This window comes from Lytechinus pictus, chromosome 10 (genome assembly GCF_037042905.1).
Source record: "Lytechinus pictus isolate F3 Inbred chromosome 10, Lp3.0, whole genome shotgun sequence".
Taxonomy (NCBI): domain Eukaryota; kingdom Metazoa; phylum Echinodermata; class Echinoidea; order Temnopleuroida; family Toxopneustidae; genus Lytechinus; species Lytechinus pictus.
This window is the reverse complement of record NC_087254.1, coordinates 30975742-30993005: the sequence shown is the minus strand read 5'-3', so window position 1 is coordinate 30993005 and position 17264 is coordinate 30975742. Positions and strand designations below refer to the sequence as shown.

At 35.2% G+C, this 17264-nt stretch overlaps 1 protein-coding gene across 1 annotated transcript in view; it reads left to right on the top strand.

Moving 5' to 3' along the window:
* The window catches only part of LOC129270088 (hexosaminidase D-like), a 25021-nt gene extending 7757 nt beyond the window's left edge, over nucleotides 1-17264 (top strand). Inside the window, exons 7-15 of the mRNA XM_064105804.1 lie at nucleotides 2478-2563; nucleotides 3218-3404; nucleotides 4437-4580; nucleotides 4849-4984; nucleotides 5346-5428; nucleotides 5933-6029; nucleotides 6651-6773; nucleotides 15732-15827; nucleotides 16393-17264. Of these exons, the coding sequence (XP_063961874.1) occupies nucleotides 2478-2563; nucleotides 3218-3404; nucleotides 4437-4580; nucleotides 4849-4984; nucleotides 5346-5428; nucleotides 5933-6029; nucleotides 6651-6773; nucleotides 15732-15827; nucleotides 16393-16552 (1112 nt within the window). The 3' untranslated portion in view covers nucleotides 16553-17264. The remainder of the gene's footprint in view (nucleotides 1-2477; nucleotides 2564-3217; nucleotides 3405-4436; nucleotides 4581-4848; nucleotides 4985-5345; nucleotides 5429-5932; nucleotides 6030-6650; nucleotides 6774-15731; nucleotides 15828-16392) is intronic.

Genomic DNA, 17264 nt, shown 5'->3' with positions numbered 1-17264 from the left:
ATCAGTGACTTCAGTGTATATTTTTTAAATATATTTGTATATCATATATGTGTCCATGTATGAAGTATTTAACCATTTATCACACACAAGCCTGTACATACTTGCATCAATCTAATGAAAATCACTGAAATTGTCACAAAATATTATGATAACATGTTTTCACTGGTATGGAAAATATATCCTCTAAAAGCGTTTAGCCCTATTTATCAATAGCAGGAATTGGGGGTTGAAATTCCTACTGGTTCCAATGTAAACTATACAAGGTAGTTAAATGGGAATCTGAATTTTTTTTCCCCGGTTTAATTTGACATGCAAGATTTTTCAGTATATCTGATCAGCCCATTAGAAATGGTGAGGATAATGTTTATATTTAAAAAACCCTAAAAGTCCCCACTCTTAGAACTTAGAATGTTGCATTGTTGTTATAAAGGTTTCATCCCCGATTTTCAAAAGAAGATTGTAATGAGACAGGAACAGAATACCTGTTTATCTATCTAGGGTTTCCTTGTAGAATTCATTAGTACTAGAAGGCAGATTGTCATAGAAATTGATATTGATGTGGAGATTATGAATATACTGGGATCAGTAGTAACCAAAATATGCAGTCTCGAGGCAATATCTTAATGTTTTAAATTTTTTCCAGATAGCTTTGATAAATTTTTATTGACAGATCTTATCACAATGTTGAAAAAGATCGTGGGTGGATTGTTTGCCCCTGGAACATTAATTATATGCGAAGAGATTTAATCACAAAACTAAGTAAATGAAGGATTCCCTTCCGAATTTGACAGGATTTGAGATGCCTGATTTCTAAAAGTAGATGTTGTGGGTGGCATATCTTGATATATAATCATCCGCTGTATAGGTGAAACTTATTGTTGATTGAATTTGTTTGGATATCTTCAGTTTTCACTATTTATTGTGTCCTATAAGTACAAATTGAGAAAGAAATATCTGTATTAAATGATACTGAATTAATCAAGGATTATTAGTTGATTAGTTCCAATGATAAAACTGAGAATTAGAAGTCAAAGGGAAACAAAGAAAATAGAACCCCAAATACTATTTGAAAGTCTTATTACAACATTGATCAATTTTTGTCTCACCTGCATAGCAGAGTGAGACTATAGGCGCCGCTTTTCCGACGGCGACGGCGGCGGCGGCGGCGGCGACGGCGGCGTCAACACCAAATCTTAACCTGAGGTTAAGTTTTTGAAATGACAGCTTAACTTAGAAAGTATATGGACCTAGTTCATGAAACTTGGCCATAAGGTTAATCAAGTATTACTGAACATCCTGCCTGAGTTTCATGTCACATGACCAAGGTCAAAGGTCATTTAGGGTCAATGAACTTAGACCATGTTGGGGGAATCAACATCAAAATCTTAACCTAAGGTTAAGTTTTTGAAATGTCATCATAACTTAGAAAATATATGGACCTAGTTCATGAAACTTATACATAAGGTTAATCAAGTATCACTGAACATCCTGCATGAGTTTCACATCACATGACCAAGGTCAAAGGTCATTTAGGGTCAATGAACTTTGGCCGAATTGGGGGTATCTGTTGAATTACCATCATAACTTTGAAAGTTTATGGATCTGATTCATGAAACTTGGACATAATAGTAATCAAGTATTACTGAACATCCTGTGCAAGTTTCAGGTCACATGATCAAGGTCAAAGGTCATTTAGGGTCAATGAACTTTGGCCAAATTGGGGTATTTGTTGAATTACAGCCATAAATTTGAAAGTGTGTTGGTCTAGTTCATAAAACTTGGACATAATAGTAATCAAGTATCACTGATCATCCTGTGCGAGTTTCAGGTCACATGATCACGGTCAAAGGTCATGTAAGGTCAAAGAACTTTGGCCACGTTGGGGGTATTTGTTGAATTGCCATCATATCTCTATAAGTGTATTGGTCTAGTTCATAAAACGTGGAAATAAGAGTAACCAAGTATCACTGAACATCTTGTGCGAGTTATAGTAGTTTTCAAAATCAGCACTGCTGCTATATTGAATCGCGTGATGCAGGTGAGACGGCCAGAGGCATTCCACTTGTTTGTATTAGAATTGTATCTTTCAACAACACTGCATAGTAAACCTTCCAGAAGTGTGTTCTACTTGTTTGTGATGAGCAAGTATGTGATCAGATGGAATTTTTAATTGTACTTTGTAATACGACTATTCTTATCTGATAATACATTAATTGTATGGTCTCCTTTTATCAGACAGCAATGCTTAGAAATTATTAATTATTAATTAATTGTGAGTGAATTGATTATTAACATGCAATACTGTCAATTGGACACTAAAGTCAAATCAATAAGATTTGTTGTGTTAGAAAAGAAGGTGTTTTTCAATAGGAAATATATAAATTGATCACTATATATATACAACCTCTCCATTTTAGAAAAGAGAAACAATAATTTACTTTTCCATCCAAATGATGTATTTTTGTTTGTTGTTATAGATTCGATAGGCTTGGTACGGTCCATGATTGATCAAGTTATGGCACAGCACCCTAACCTGAAATACTTTCATATAGGATCAGATGAGGTAGGTATCTTCTTTGATAAACACTGCTGTAAATACTTTATGATTTTAGGAGTATAACATAGTGAGATATATATACTAAATATTGTTTACAACTGATTACAAGTTTGTATGTTACAGGACACTGTCCTTCTGTAGGTTCATAGCTTCTAAAATGGCTTTCCGTAGACATGGATAAATTGGTATTGTGAAGATTTCTGTAAGTGTTGGAAGTTGTCAAGGCCACATCCACCCCAAAATATGTGAGCCTCAGAAAGATATTTAGAATGAACACCCAAAAAAAATCAACAAGTAAGATTGCTTCTGGAGGCAATTTACAAGAGCATGATAATTTGTGTTCAGTTTTCATGTTACGGAACTTGGGAGGTGAAAATTATGTGAGAGATTTATGTATGCACAAATCATTGAACATCTCATCATATGAATTGTTCTGTTCTTTACTTAGAGATGATAAATCTTGCAAAATTTTGTACCAAGAAGAGCAACAGGCCGTATCTGTTCTCTGTATACTCTCATGACAATGAGCATGATGATAAAGAAAAACTATTAACATACTGCAAATTCTGATCCTATCTCACTCCCTCTCCTTTCTCTTCCTTTCCTTTTCTCTCTTCTTATGGTACCCTCCCCCTCTATCTCTGAATCCACCCTATATAGGTGTGGATGAAGAAACGGTGTGACAAGTGTTGTGGGCGGATCACACATAGTTTCCTTGGAGAGCCTGTCAGTCTATTCTTGATTCACGTCAAGGCCGTGCTCCTATACCTCAAGGAAAAGTACCCCAACGTCAGACCGATCATGTGGGACGACATGTTGAGAAATGCCAAGTATGACTTGCTCAAAGGTGGGTCTCTTACTCCTCTATCTATGCAATGAGGAGAGTGTTTCATGAAGTATCTTGTCAGTGATTTTCACTGATAAGATGTGCTCTGAGCCAATCAGCTTCTAGGAGTTTGGTAACAATATTTAACTTCATGAAATACTCCCCAGGATCCCATTTCATAAAGCTTGTTATCACGATATAATGCAATTATTTGTATGGCTTATTTGCTGTCAGCCAATGATATGTCACCTATTCAGTACTAACAGTCATCAGAATTTTGTTTTGTGAAACAGGACCCAACAAAATGATATATTCAATTCCTGTTCAGAGTCAAATATGGAAAGCCAGCAAGGGTGAACATGTCAAGGCTGAACATGTGTACCATTCTAGTATATATAGGCATGCTTTGGTTAGCTATAATGGGGAATTTGACACCATTTGGTAACTAGCACCAAGGTCAAATGAGTTGTATAACCCATATACATTACATCATTTACTTTACATTCTTTTCATTCCATCTTATGGTCAATTCCTTATCTCACATTTGAATTGCCTCAATGTTGCAAACTTCAATCTGTTTGCAAGAGTAAAAATATTTCTAGAATTTCCTCTTTTCTACATTTTGGTTCATTTCTTATATTATGTTAAATATGATATAATATATTTGTTGACACTTTAAATTTGTTGTTAAACAAGCACTGTCTTGATTCTCTCTTTTACAATACTACTTCTACTTGAGATTGCTACTGTCATAATTTTAAGTTGGATGGGTGGTTTATCACATGAATTTAGAACACTAGTTATGAAGGGGTAGTTGAGTGGGTTTTAGTCACTAGTCCAATTTTTTAATATGGTTTTGTCCATGTTAAACAGGGTTGAACATATTCACCTCACATTTCCAGCAACCACCCTTGACCTTAACCCCTCCCTTCAATTTGCATGATTCATTACATCCTCCGTTCTCAACCAAACCCTCCTGCTCCCCTCCGTCACTATGGCTGGGACGTACTGTGTGGTATCTAAACAAACCTTGATTGCTCGTTTTTACTTTAGATTCCAAGTTGGATGAGCTTGTTGACATTATGGTGTGGAACTACTTGGATACGTCAGAGAGCTTTCACAACAATACTCCTGACCAGGTGTGGCGACTCTATGAAAAAGTCTTCAAGAATGTCTGGATTGCTTCGGCTTTCAAAGGTAAAAGAACCCTTTGGGATTCACAAGAGAGGATAGTTCCTGAAATACACGGAACCTGTGCCTCCAGAGTAAACATGGCTTGCTGACATAATTTAGCACAGTGACTGCACACATAAAGTTAATACAATTAAGTATAAAAATACTGTATTTATATTAGTGGTTTCCATGAGTCAATCTCTGTTCTAATTTCCCCAATGTAATAGAAATGCATGTTTCCTTGTACAATTAAAGCATTCTATAACATGCTCTTGTTTTTTTGATCTCCAAGGTGCTTTTGGACCAACCCTCTTCCTGACACCAGAGTTAGAACACATAAGAAACCAGGAGCTATGGGCGGGACACCTGTCAAGCACCATTCCAAAGAGCCTCTTCTTCAAAGGAATAGTATTCACTGGTTGGCAGAGGTAAGTTCATTGAGACAATTTTTTTTCCCACCATTCAGATGATTTGTCAGTGGACCAATTTTTTTTTTTTACTCTGATGGTGAGTCAAATTTTTTTTTGCTCATATAGCAAGTCAAGTTTTTTTTTGGAAAAAATTCCAGCCCCCCTGGATATCTAATGGTGCGTCCCTAAGGATGCTAGGTGCATATATTTTGTTAAAATATGTTTTGTTTATTTAAATCTTATAAGAATTACAATGTTTCAAATTTGTAAAGCAATGATCAATTAACATCTGTTAATATACAAATATACCAATAAAAAAATGTGTTTCTCTCTTCTGAATATAAGTGCCATTGAGTTTCTGTTTTCATTATACTCCCAGGTACACCCATGAAACAGTTCTGTGTGAGCTCTTGCCAGTTGGCTTGCCCTCGCTTGCATTCTGTTTACAAACTTTTATTCAAGGTAAACTCAGTCTTATATTATTTTGTGTGATATGCAATGTTGTATGCATCTGACTTCCAGTTTTTTTAGCTACTTAACCAGTTTTCATGAGAAAGTAATTTTGTGTAATGAAATTAATGAATCCTGTTAGTCGATGTAATACTGAGATCAAATTCAGACTTTGATAAGCTCAGATTGAAGGGATCATAACTCAGATTTTTTTAATTTGCAATGGGATTAATAAAAAATACAAATAAAATCATGAAATGTTTACAAAGACCACAGTAATTGTGTTTTTTCTACCCAATATGTTATCATTACAGTGTATCAAATAGCCTGGTCTAGCTTTAGTGGGATCATGCTATGTCTACAAGAAAAAAAATCTCTAAATTAAAAGAATAGTCAATCTGTTGGAAATTTGTGTCTGTGTTTATTGTGTTTACTTTCAGATGATTTATTCCTGTTTCTGTTCATTTCTTTCTCTGTTATTGATCTAAATTAAATCTAAAAACTTGATCTTTACAGGCCATTTTAGTGAGGAGTTACACCAGAGTATATCTCAAAGGCTAGGTTTCCCTCAGCTTTTGGACTTGGAAATAGAAACAAACCTGTCGTTATCAGAGTATGTTGTCATATTTCTTTTAATATAATTTTTTTGTACATAAAATGTACAAAATGAGTTTGTTCTTTTTTAACTCTTGCTGCGCTGATGTTGCAATTTTGCACATTCGTACAATTAAATTCAACGATCGTAATATTCATTTTTCTGTGTTTATTGTGTTTACTTTCAGATGATTTATTCCTGTTTCTGTTCATTTCTTTCTCTGTTATTGATCTAAATTAAATCTAAAAACTTCTCGGGTAGCATCTATTCAATAACTATCAGTATCGATGGTGAAATTTGGAACTCTATATGCGAAGAAAATATCATCAGTACAATTGTCATTATTAATCCCCCAAAAAATAATTCAGCATCCAAAGAGATACCTTGTGAGTAAAAAAAACATGACACCTCACAAATCCCCAAATTAAGAAGAAAATATCTCATGAACATATTATTATATTTGGCCTGAAAAAGCATTTTCTCCCATAAAATTTGATACCATATTTATGTGGTATGTGTTAACGCTTGGATAATCAGTTGGTATTTTTTACTGTGATATAAAGTTCACCTATCAACTTGTCTTAATTTTCTTTTTCCTCTAGAAACAAGTTTTAATAAATGTCTTCTTTTTTCCCCCAGGATGCCTGTGGGTGTACCAATAGGTACCTATCCTGGTAGTGGGGTGTATATGTGTGCCAGGCAGCTTGCTACCATCCAATCATCGAAGGAGGGACAAAAACTTTTTAGGCTTGCTAGTCAAAGGTAAGCATTTTTTCATTATTTCATTCATCTCATGAAAGGGTTTTGATAAATTTATAGGGCTGAGTGATTTGTAAAGATTGATTTTGAAGAACAAGAAACTTTACAAATTACTTTTGAGATTCTTTCAAAAAAATGGAATTAGCTCCCCCCCTCGACGCTTCGCGCGATATTTCTGAAACGCACAAAGATAGCGCCGCAAAATTTATGCCTTTTTTCTTTGAAGTCTCGCGCAACTTTTGAGACCAAATTCGCGACATACGGGTATACCATCGCGACGTCATGTGACTTTTTACGAGTCGATGTCATGCCAAAAATGGCTCATTTTTATACTTTGTGTACAAAGTCTATGGGAGATGAAATTCATAAAAGGGTGATTATTTTTCGTTCTATGTGGTCTGCTTAATTAATTTAGGGTTTAATTTAGTTGTTAAATGGTCTGTAATAATTTCCATTGAAAAATAAAGAAAAACAAAAGATGAAAAAATAAAGAAATACATAAGAAATTCTAAAAACAAAGAAATACATGAGGAAAAAATTGGCTTTTACAATTTTTCTTTGTGGAAACCTTTGAATTAGATTACAAAGATGACATCTGCAAAAAAATAAGAAAATTGGAAGTGAATTATGGTATTAAATATGCAAATAATATTTTTCATGATTAAATTTGCATATTTTAAAAATGTTTATTAAATTTTTTTTTTTAATACTAGCTTGTAGTTTATGTAGTAAAGAATGTGCGTGCCAAATTTCGGCACGATCACGCGAATGGCGGCCGAGATCAGAAGGGGGGCCATGATGGCCCCCCCCCCTTCTGATCTCGGCCGCCGTTCGCGCGATCATGCTGAAATACATCTCAAATAGCCCAGTCCTGTTAGGGTTAAGGGAAGAACCACAACAGAGTATTCACAAATGCTGAGTTCACCGGAGCTTCCAGATAAAGAAATATACAAAAACCTGCCCTTATCTGGATATGTTAGGTTCTTTAAAATTTCTTTAGAGATTTATAATTCTTAAATGAAAATAAAAAAATTAATCCTTTTTATACAAGGATACCACTATTCTGACTTTTACTTGCAATTCTGACTTTTTCTGATAAAACAAAAAAAGTTTGAACTTTACATCTGATATACTGTGTGCATTCTCTTTGTTTATGATGTTGCCTGACATTGTGTTAAGGGTATTTTCATCAGTAGATATATATATATTGGTTTGATGATATCTCATTATAAGAGCATGCTTTGCATGATTGCAGTTGTCCCAGAATGTCACTGTTTTGATACTTTAGTTAATTGTGTTAATATGGTGGAATGTTTGGTAGGTAAATGTTAAATAAAGCTCCAGGGCCCGTATTCCATAAACGAGATAAGCTTTTTGCTTAAGTCTTAGCAATTTGTCTTAGCATTTTGCTTGTCTAAGAAATCTTCCCTAACGATATTCTATAAACTTTAAGACATTTGTCTCAAGTCAGACGATATGGCTAAGCCAAAGTCTCAAAGTCAAATTCTATGACCTTCTAAACTGCTGCAGGGGTGTCATTGAAGTTGTTTTTTCTTAACAAGTTTGATTTTATTGAAACTAATTACAACTATTGTAGTAAAGGAAGAGCATTCATCACCCATATATGGTAAGAATTCTTTATTCAGATTATTCTATATTTTGTTAATTACCAAAACATTTCAATCCCAAACCGAGTGACTTGCACAGTTTTTTATGTATCAGTCCCATTCATTACTTTTCATGTATTGTTTGTCAAAATCTAAATGGGATAGGGTAGATTCCTCTCGACATCTTTATTCTACTTCAGTTGAAGTAGACCTAGTCCTAGGGTCTAAGGGAAAACATTTGTAACTTTTGAGACTAGTCTTGGGTCTAACATTAGGCCTAGATCTAGCATAGGCCCAAGATCTACAACTAATATCCGTCTGTTTGGAGGAGAATTGAACATTGTTTTTACTTTTTACTTTCCTGAAGGCTGAAGCAAAACGTAACTTTGTTAGTCTAGTGCCGTAGTGGAGCAACTGAGACTGAAGCTACATAGGCCTAGATCTAACGATAGACCTATATTAGTATTGGTCTAGGCCTAGGCCTAGAACATGCAGGACTTAGCCTGGCTTAGCCTTAAGACAGGGATAGATCTATCTAGATCTACATGTAGGTCTAGAATAGATCTGACTTAGACCAAAAGCTTCAGTCTCCGACTGTATTTTGGTTGACGACACTAAACAATCTAACGTTACGTTGGCCTAGTCTCACCAATGTGATATGACAGTAAATGTCAGAAACTTTTAAATAAATCCCCAGAAACGACGGTTATTCCTGTCAACAGTGCTAGATCTATCGCTACGCATTGCTTGCCAACTATGCCTAAAGTTAGATCTAGTCCTAGTAGTAGTCTAGACATCTGATCTATCTTGCCCCGGGGACCTCGACACGACGTCTTTAGACACAGTACGTGTTCGGGCTGCCGCAGTAAGACATCTATCTAGATCTACTCCTGCTTTTTTTAGGTCCATCTGTTTGTTTGGAGTTTTTATTTTATACATTTTGAGGACTTGTTTATATCTAGGTTTCCAGGACTAGAAAACAGGCCTAAACCTAGACCAACACTGGCAACAGCTCAGTCTAGACTAGGCCTAGGGCCTAGATTTATATAAGAATTTAGATCTAGGGCCTAGGCGGCCTAGCCTGTGCTTTCTTCTATTCATTCTAGATTTTATTTCTAGCCTATCCGGTAGCCCTAACGTTAGGACTTGCTGATCTAGTCTACTGTTTGATCTAGAAATCTCTAACCTAGGCCTAGATCTAGACTAAATGACTTACTCACTTAGACTAAAAGTTAGACCCTATCTAGATCTAGAACTATACCAATCTAGGTGTACATAGGGTCATAGTAATAGGTCTAGATCTAGAGACTTGTAGACTCTATCTCAATGTAGATTCTAGATCTAAAAATAGTAAATGTAGGCTAGATCTAGTCTAGTTCTACTCATCTAACGTTAGGCCTGAGAAAGGAAGTAGGCTAGGGATCTAGCATTGGATTATTTCTAGGACTAAAGAATCTTGATCTAGGCTTAGATCTAAACTAGGGGCTGTAGTTCGAAATCTTGAGGTCTAGCCCCCCCCCCCAAAAAAAAAAAAAAAAAAACTAGAACTAAGCCCTCAGCTACATGTGGTTGTCTATGTAGCCAAACAAAAGTTAGCATTGACCATTGTCTTAATCTTTTTTGGCGTATACATGTAGTTATCATACAAACACATATTTTGATGAATGAGAAAATGTGTCTTGCAGATTATTTTAGCTCAAAACCTACATTTCATGGACATATAGGCCAATGTCATAAAATGAAGAAGTAGTTCAATACACATCATGCTGTTTACACATTTATTGATCTGATATGCTGTTACCATGGCAACAAATTTTCAAATATATGTCTTGCAGATCTACACCTCAAAATCAATGTGTGAGCCAACTTTTATAAGAATTGGTAAAACTAATAAAGGGATTCAAACCACAATATTTTCACCTAATTTCTTTATAAATATAATATGTTGTTACCATAGCAACACGAATTCTGATACAGGCAAAAGTATATCTTAGACATCTTCAACTCAAGACTATTGTGTGCGCCAACATTTTAGGAGAATTGACCAGTTGAAAACTGATAAAGTAATTCAAATTACAAGATTTTCATCTAGTTTTTGTTATTTTATTTGTTGCCATGGCTACGCAATTTTTTATAAAGGCATAAAATATACTTTGCACATCTTCACATCAAGACTAACGTTTGTGCCACATTTCATGAGAATTGATTAAAAACTGAAGAAGTCGTTGGAACTGCAAGATTTTTACATAATTTTTGCCCTAATATACCGTTACCATGGCAACACAATTTCCGACACATGCGAAAATGTGTCTTGCACATCTTTACCTCAAGACTTATGTTTGTGGCAAACATCATGAGAAGTGGTTGAAATATTGTAAACTTGTTAAAACCACAAATTTTTCACCTAATTTTCGTTATTTAATAAGTTGTTACCATGGCAACGTAATTTTTGTATATAGGCATAAAATATGTTTTGCACATCTTCACATCAAGACTAATGTTTGTGCCACATTTCATGAGAATTGGTTAAAAACTGAGGAAGTAGTTGGAATAGCAAGATTTATACATAATTTTTGCCATAATATACTGTTACCATGGCAACACAATTTCCGACACATGCAAAATTGTGTCTTGCATACTTTTCCTCAAATCCAATGTGTGAGCCAACTTTCATGAGAATTGGTAGAAAACCGATGAAGTAATTTAAATTTCAAATTTTGGCCATAATATACTGTTACCATGGCAACACAATTTCTGAAAAAGCAAAAAAAAAATTCTTACACCTCCTTACCTTAAGACCAATGTGTGTTCCAAATTTCATGAAAATCGGTTAAAAACTGAGGAAGTAGCTCGAAATGCAATATAGGTATAAATTCTTTAAAAAAATTGGCCATGATTTGTTGGATTTAAACGTTGTCTTAAAGCAATTAAGACAACTCACAACTGTCTTAAAGTTAGGGCAAAATTCTTAGCCATGTAGAATTTATGAAATACAGACTCTGCATATTTAAGAAAAGTTACTTAGCCATTCATCCTAAATCTGTCTTAGTCGCGCAAAAATTCTTAGCCAAATTCTTAGACAAAATTCTTAGCCAATTCTTTATGGAATACGCGTTTTGGCTAAGAATTTTGTCTTAGACAGAAAACTAAGACAAAATGCTTAGATTTTTGACTTAAGCATGCTTATCTCGTTTATGGAATACGGGCCCAGGGCTACTGCCCCTTGACCCCCAAACACTTTTCAGACCTATTGAAGAAGACCTAGTGGCATTTGTGTGTATACCTGGGCCCGTATTCCATAAACGAGATAAGCATGCTTAAGTCAAAAATCTAAGCATTTTGTCTTATTTTCTGTCTAAGACAAAATTCTTAGCCAAAACGCGTATTCCATAAAGAATTGGCTAAGAATTTTGTCTTAGAATTTGGCTAAGAGGTTTTGCGCGACTAAGACAGATATAGGATGAATGGCTAAGTAACTTTTCTTAAAACTGCAGAGTCTGTATTTCATAAATACAACATGGCTAAGAATTTAGCCCTAACTTTAAGACAGGTGTGAGTTGTCTTAATTGCTTTAAGACATTTTAAATCCAACAAATCATGGCCAATTTTTTTTTAGAATTTATACCTATATTGCATTTCGAGCTACTTCCTCAGTTTTTAACCGATTTTCATGAAATTTGGAACACACATTGGTCTTAAAGTAAGGAGGTGTGAGAAATTTTTTTTTTTGCTTTTTCAGAAATTGTGTTGCCATGGTAACAGTATATTATGGCCAAAATTTAAAATTTAAATTACTTCATCAGTTTTCTACCAATTCTCATGAAAGTTGGCTCACACATTGGATTTGAGGAAAAGTATGCAAGACACAATTTTGCATGTGTTGGAAATTGTGTTGCCATGGTAACAGTATATTATGGCAAAAATTATGTATAAATCTTGCTATTCCAACTACTTCCTCAGTTTTTAACAAATTCTCATGAAATGTGGCACAAACATTAGTCTTGATGTGAAGATGTGCAAAACATATTTTATGCCTATATAAAAAAAATGCGTTGCCATGGTAACAACATATTAAATAACGAAAATTAGGTGAAAAATTTGTGGTTTTAACAAGTTTATAATATTTCAACCACTTCTCATGATGTTTGCCACAAACATAAGTCTTGAGGTAAAGATGTGCAAGACACATTTTCGCATGTGTCGGAAATTGTGTTGCCATGGTAACGGTATATTAGGGCAAAAATTATGTAAAAATCTTGCAGTTCCAACGACTTCTTCAGTTTTTAATCAATTCTCATGAAATGTGGCACAAACGTTAGTCTTGATTTGAAGATGTGCAAAGTATATTTTATGCCTTTATAAAAAATTGCGTTGCCATGGCAACAAATAAAATAACAAAAATTAGATGAAAATCTTGTGATTTGAATTACTTTATCAGTTTTCAACTGGTCAATTCTCCTAAAATGTTGGCGCACACAATAGTCTTGAGTTGAAGATGTCTAAGATATACTTTTGCCTGTATCAGATTCGGGTTGCTATGGTAACATATTATATAACGAAAATAAGGTGAAAATCTTGTAGTTCGAACTCCTTCATCTTTTTTCAACCAATGCTCATGAAATTTGGCACGTACACACAATAGTCTTGAGTTGAAGATGTGCAAGACTATTTTTGTCTGTATCAGAAATCGTGTTGCCAAGGTAACAACATATTATATAAAGAAATTAGGTGAAAATCTTGTGGTTTGAATCCCTTTATCAGTTTTACCAATTCTTATAAAAGTTGGCTCACAAATTGATTTTGAGGTGTAGATCTGCAAGACATATATTGGAAAATGTGTTGCCATAATAACAGCATATCAGATCAATAAATGTGTAAACAGCATGATGTGTATTGAACTACTTCTTCATTTTATGACATTGGCCTATATGTCCATGAAATGTAGGTTTTGAGCTAAAATAATCTGCAAGACACATTTTCTCATTCATCAAAATATGTGTTTGTATGATAACTACATGTATACGCCAAAAAAAGATTAAGACAATGGTCAATGCTAACTTTTGTTTGGCTACATAGAGAACTACATGTAGCTGAGGGCTTAGTTCTAGTTTTTTTTTTTTTTTTTTTTTTTGGGGGGGGCTAGACCTCAAGATTTCGAACTACAGCCCCTAGTTTAGATCTAAGCCTAGATCAAGATCCTTTAGTCCTAGAAATAATCCAATGCTAGATCCCTAGCCTACTTCCTTTCTCAGGCCTAACGTTAGATGAGTAGAACTAGACTAGATCTAGCCTACATTTACTATTTTAGATCTAGAATCTACATTGAGATAGAGTCTACAAGTCTCTAGATCTAGACCTATTACTATGACCCTATGTACACCTAGATTGGTATAGTTCTAGATCTAGATAGGGTCTAACTTTTAGTCTAAGTGAGTAAGTCATTTAGTCTAGATCTAGGCCTAGGTTAGAGATTTCTAGATCAAACAGTAGACTAGATCAGCAAGTCCTAACGTTAGGGCTACCGGATAGGCTAGAAATAAAATCTAGAATGAATAGAAGAAAGCACAGGCTAGGCCGCCTAGGCCCTAGATCTAAATTCTTATATAAATCTAGGCCCTAGGCCTAGTCTAGACTGAGCTGTTGCCAGTGTTGGTCTAGGTTTAGGCCTGTTTTCTAGTCCTGGAAACCTAGATATAAACAAGTCCTCAAAATGTATAAAATAAAAACTCCAAACAAACAGATGGACCTAAAAAAAGCAGGAGTAGATCTAGATAGATGTCTTACTGCGGCAGCCCGAACACATACTGTGTCTAAAGACGTCGTGTCGAGGTCCCCGGGGCAAGATAGATCAGATGTCTAGACTACTACTAGGACTAGATCTAACTTTAGGCATAGTTGGCAAGCAATGCGTAGCGATAGATCTAGCACTGTTGACAGGAATAACCGTCGTTTCTGGGGATTTATTTAAAAGTTTCTGACATTTACTGTCATATCACATTGGTGAGACTAGGCCAACGTAACGTTAGATTGTTTAGTGTCGTCAACCAAAATACAGTCGGAGACTGAAGCTTTTGGTCTAAGTCAGATCTATTCTAGACCTACATGTAGATCTAGATAGATCTATCCCTGTCTTAAGGCTAAGCCAGGCTAAGTCCTGCATGTTCTAGGCCTAGGCCTAGACCAATACTAATATAGGTCTATCGTTAGATCTAGGCCTATGTAGCTTCAGTCTCAGTTGCTCCACTACGGCACTAGACTAACAAAGTTACGTTTTGCTTCAGCCTTCAGGAAAGTAAAAAGTAAAAACAATGTTCAATTCTCCTCCAAACAGACGGATATTAGTTGTAGATCTTGGGCCTATGCTAGATCTAGGCCTAATGTTAGACCCAAGACTAGTCTCAAAAGTTACAAATGTTTTCCCTTAGACCCTAGGACTAGGTCTACTTCAACTGAAGTAGAATAAAGATGTCGAGAGGAATCTACCCTATCCCATTTAGATTTTGACAAACAATACATGAAAAGTAATGAATGGGACTGATACATAAAAAACTGTGCAAGTCACTCGGTTTGGGATTGAAATGTTTTGGTAATTAACAAAATATAGAATAATCTGAATAAAGAATTCTTACCATATATGGGTGATGAATGCTCTTCCTTTACTACAATAGTTGTAATTAGTTTCAATAAAATCAAACTTGTTAAGAAAAAACAACTTCAATGACACCCCTGCAGCAGTTTAGAAGGTCATAGAATTTGACTTTGAGACTTTGGCTTAGCCATATCGTCTGACTTGAGACAAATGTCTTAAAGTTTATAGAATATCGTTAGGGAAGATTTCTTAGACAAGCAAAATGCTAAGACAAATTGCTAAGACTTAAGCAAAAAGCTTATCTCGTTTATGGAATACGGGCCCAGGGTCCCGTCTTACAAAGAGTTGCGATTGATCCGATCAATCGCCACAATGGACGGCCAGCAACGTCAACATCTATTCATGTTTTTTCAAAAATATTTTCTACCTATGATGTATATTCATTGTTTTCTTGAAAATTCACTGAGCGTCTCTTTGTTTACAAAGGACATTGTGCAAATTTCCTGTATAGACACTAATGGTTTTCCGTAGGGTTAATATTGATTTGATCAATTGTAACTTTTTGTAAGACGGGGCCCAGGTGTCTTTAATACAGAACAAGATTTTTTTTTGCATCGCTGGTTAACAGAGAGAATGACATCAAAATGGTCGAATTATATAGAGTGAATTAAACTTTTTGAAGCAGGGTACCTCAACGATCTCCAGTGAATCTAGTAGCTTAAAAGTAGAATTGGAAAAAAATTTTCTTTATTTATTTTCTTCCAGTGCCTTATTGAAGAAAGAAGGAGAAGCATCATCATCAGAGAATCCTTGTTCACCCCTTGCTCCCCTCTCTGATGATGAAATGGGACCGGTCTTAAGGTGAGAAGTGTGATTAATTCTAAAGGTACTGGGTCATCCCGAAATAGATTCAGCTAAAAGTGGGGGTTTACTGGCTTGTCCCAAACCTCAATTTATGGGAAGCTGAAAATGTCAATTTGTTACATTGTGTGTATTATGGTTAATGTGTTATGTCCCAATTCTTTGACAGTGAAGAAAACTGATTTAGTTAGTATTACCAAGCAGCTATGTATGTATTGAGTATCAAATGTGCTGAGAGATGAACCTTTACTGCTAGATGTATTTTGCCACTTCTAGCTTTCCATAGTTAAACCACATCTTTAGACCAGAGTTTAAATTAAAACTGACTTCAGAATATAACCCACAGTCTTTTACTGAAGTACTTGTAATGCTCTCTTGATTGGTTTGCTTTTGGAAATAGCCTGCTTTCCATCTTGTTTGGTGTGCACTTTCCATGGCTATGCTTTACCTTAAAATATCTGTTTAAAAGTCTTATGCAGTGAAATCTGTAAAGCACCAGTAAATTTAGACAAGGTAGTTCTCTAAAGTCATTCATAATTCCTTTCTGTCCTCTTTCACATCACAGCCTCCTTGCCAAGCTGACAGCCCTGAGGTCAACGGCAGATCAAGCCCTCGGCGAAGTCTACCATCCACCCACATCCAAGGAATGGCTGGATCTGTGTCTCATGCCCCTCATGAAACACCTAGAAAGGAGACTAGCAGCAACCAAGGCATTGGATCACTGACATCTAACTCCTGGGTGATGGAGTCTAGGTATTAAGCAATAGCTCTACACCAAAGTTGTGTGTGTGAACACCAGGGACTGTGCTGTCCTAGGTGTGCTTTTGGAAACTTTTGATATCAGCAAGATTTCATCGATGAATGTGATCCTGAATCCTGATTCAAGTCAAGCTCTGAGGTTTGCTTTCAGCAATTTGATCCAGAATTGTTTATTATGTTGGATGCTTTGAGTAATGATTTACTTTAAAATAAATTATAATCATTCTGCCAAAACTGTTTCAGGTTATGTGAATGGACCATGATGCAAAAGATGCCAGGTCTTTTCATAATGTTTAGAAGACTGAAATGGACCTTTGCAACATTATGATTTGTGGTCAAATCACCATTTAAAATAAAGTTGCAATGACACTATGGCTCAAAGCCATTGGGTATGTTTTCAAAGCCAAAGTATTTTGCAGTGACAGCTCAGCAATAAAAACAAATAATGTAATTTTTGTCAATTTGAAGAAACAAATAGTGATCAAAATCACTTTTAATAAGAATTGTGTTCTTAAATGAATTAAATATAATGTGTGTTACTCAAATGAGTGTCAAAAATCGGTTATATTTTTACTTTTCCAGGTTTGCTCTATCCTGGCTTCATTTCTTGATAGTGGAATACATGTATATTTACATTTTGTCCACTTCTGTGAAAAAGTTATATGAATACATATTTAT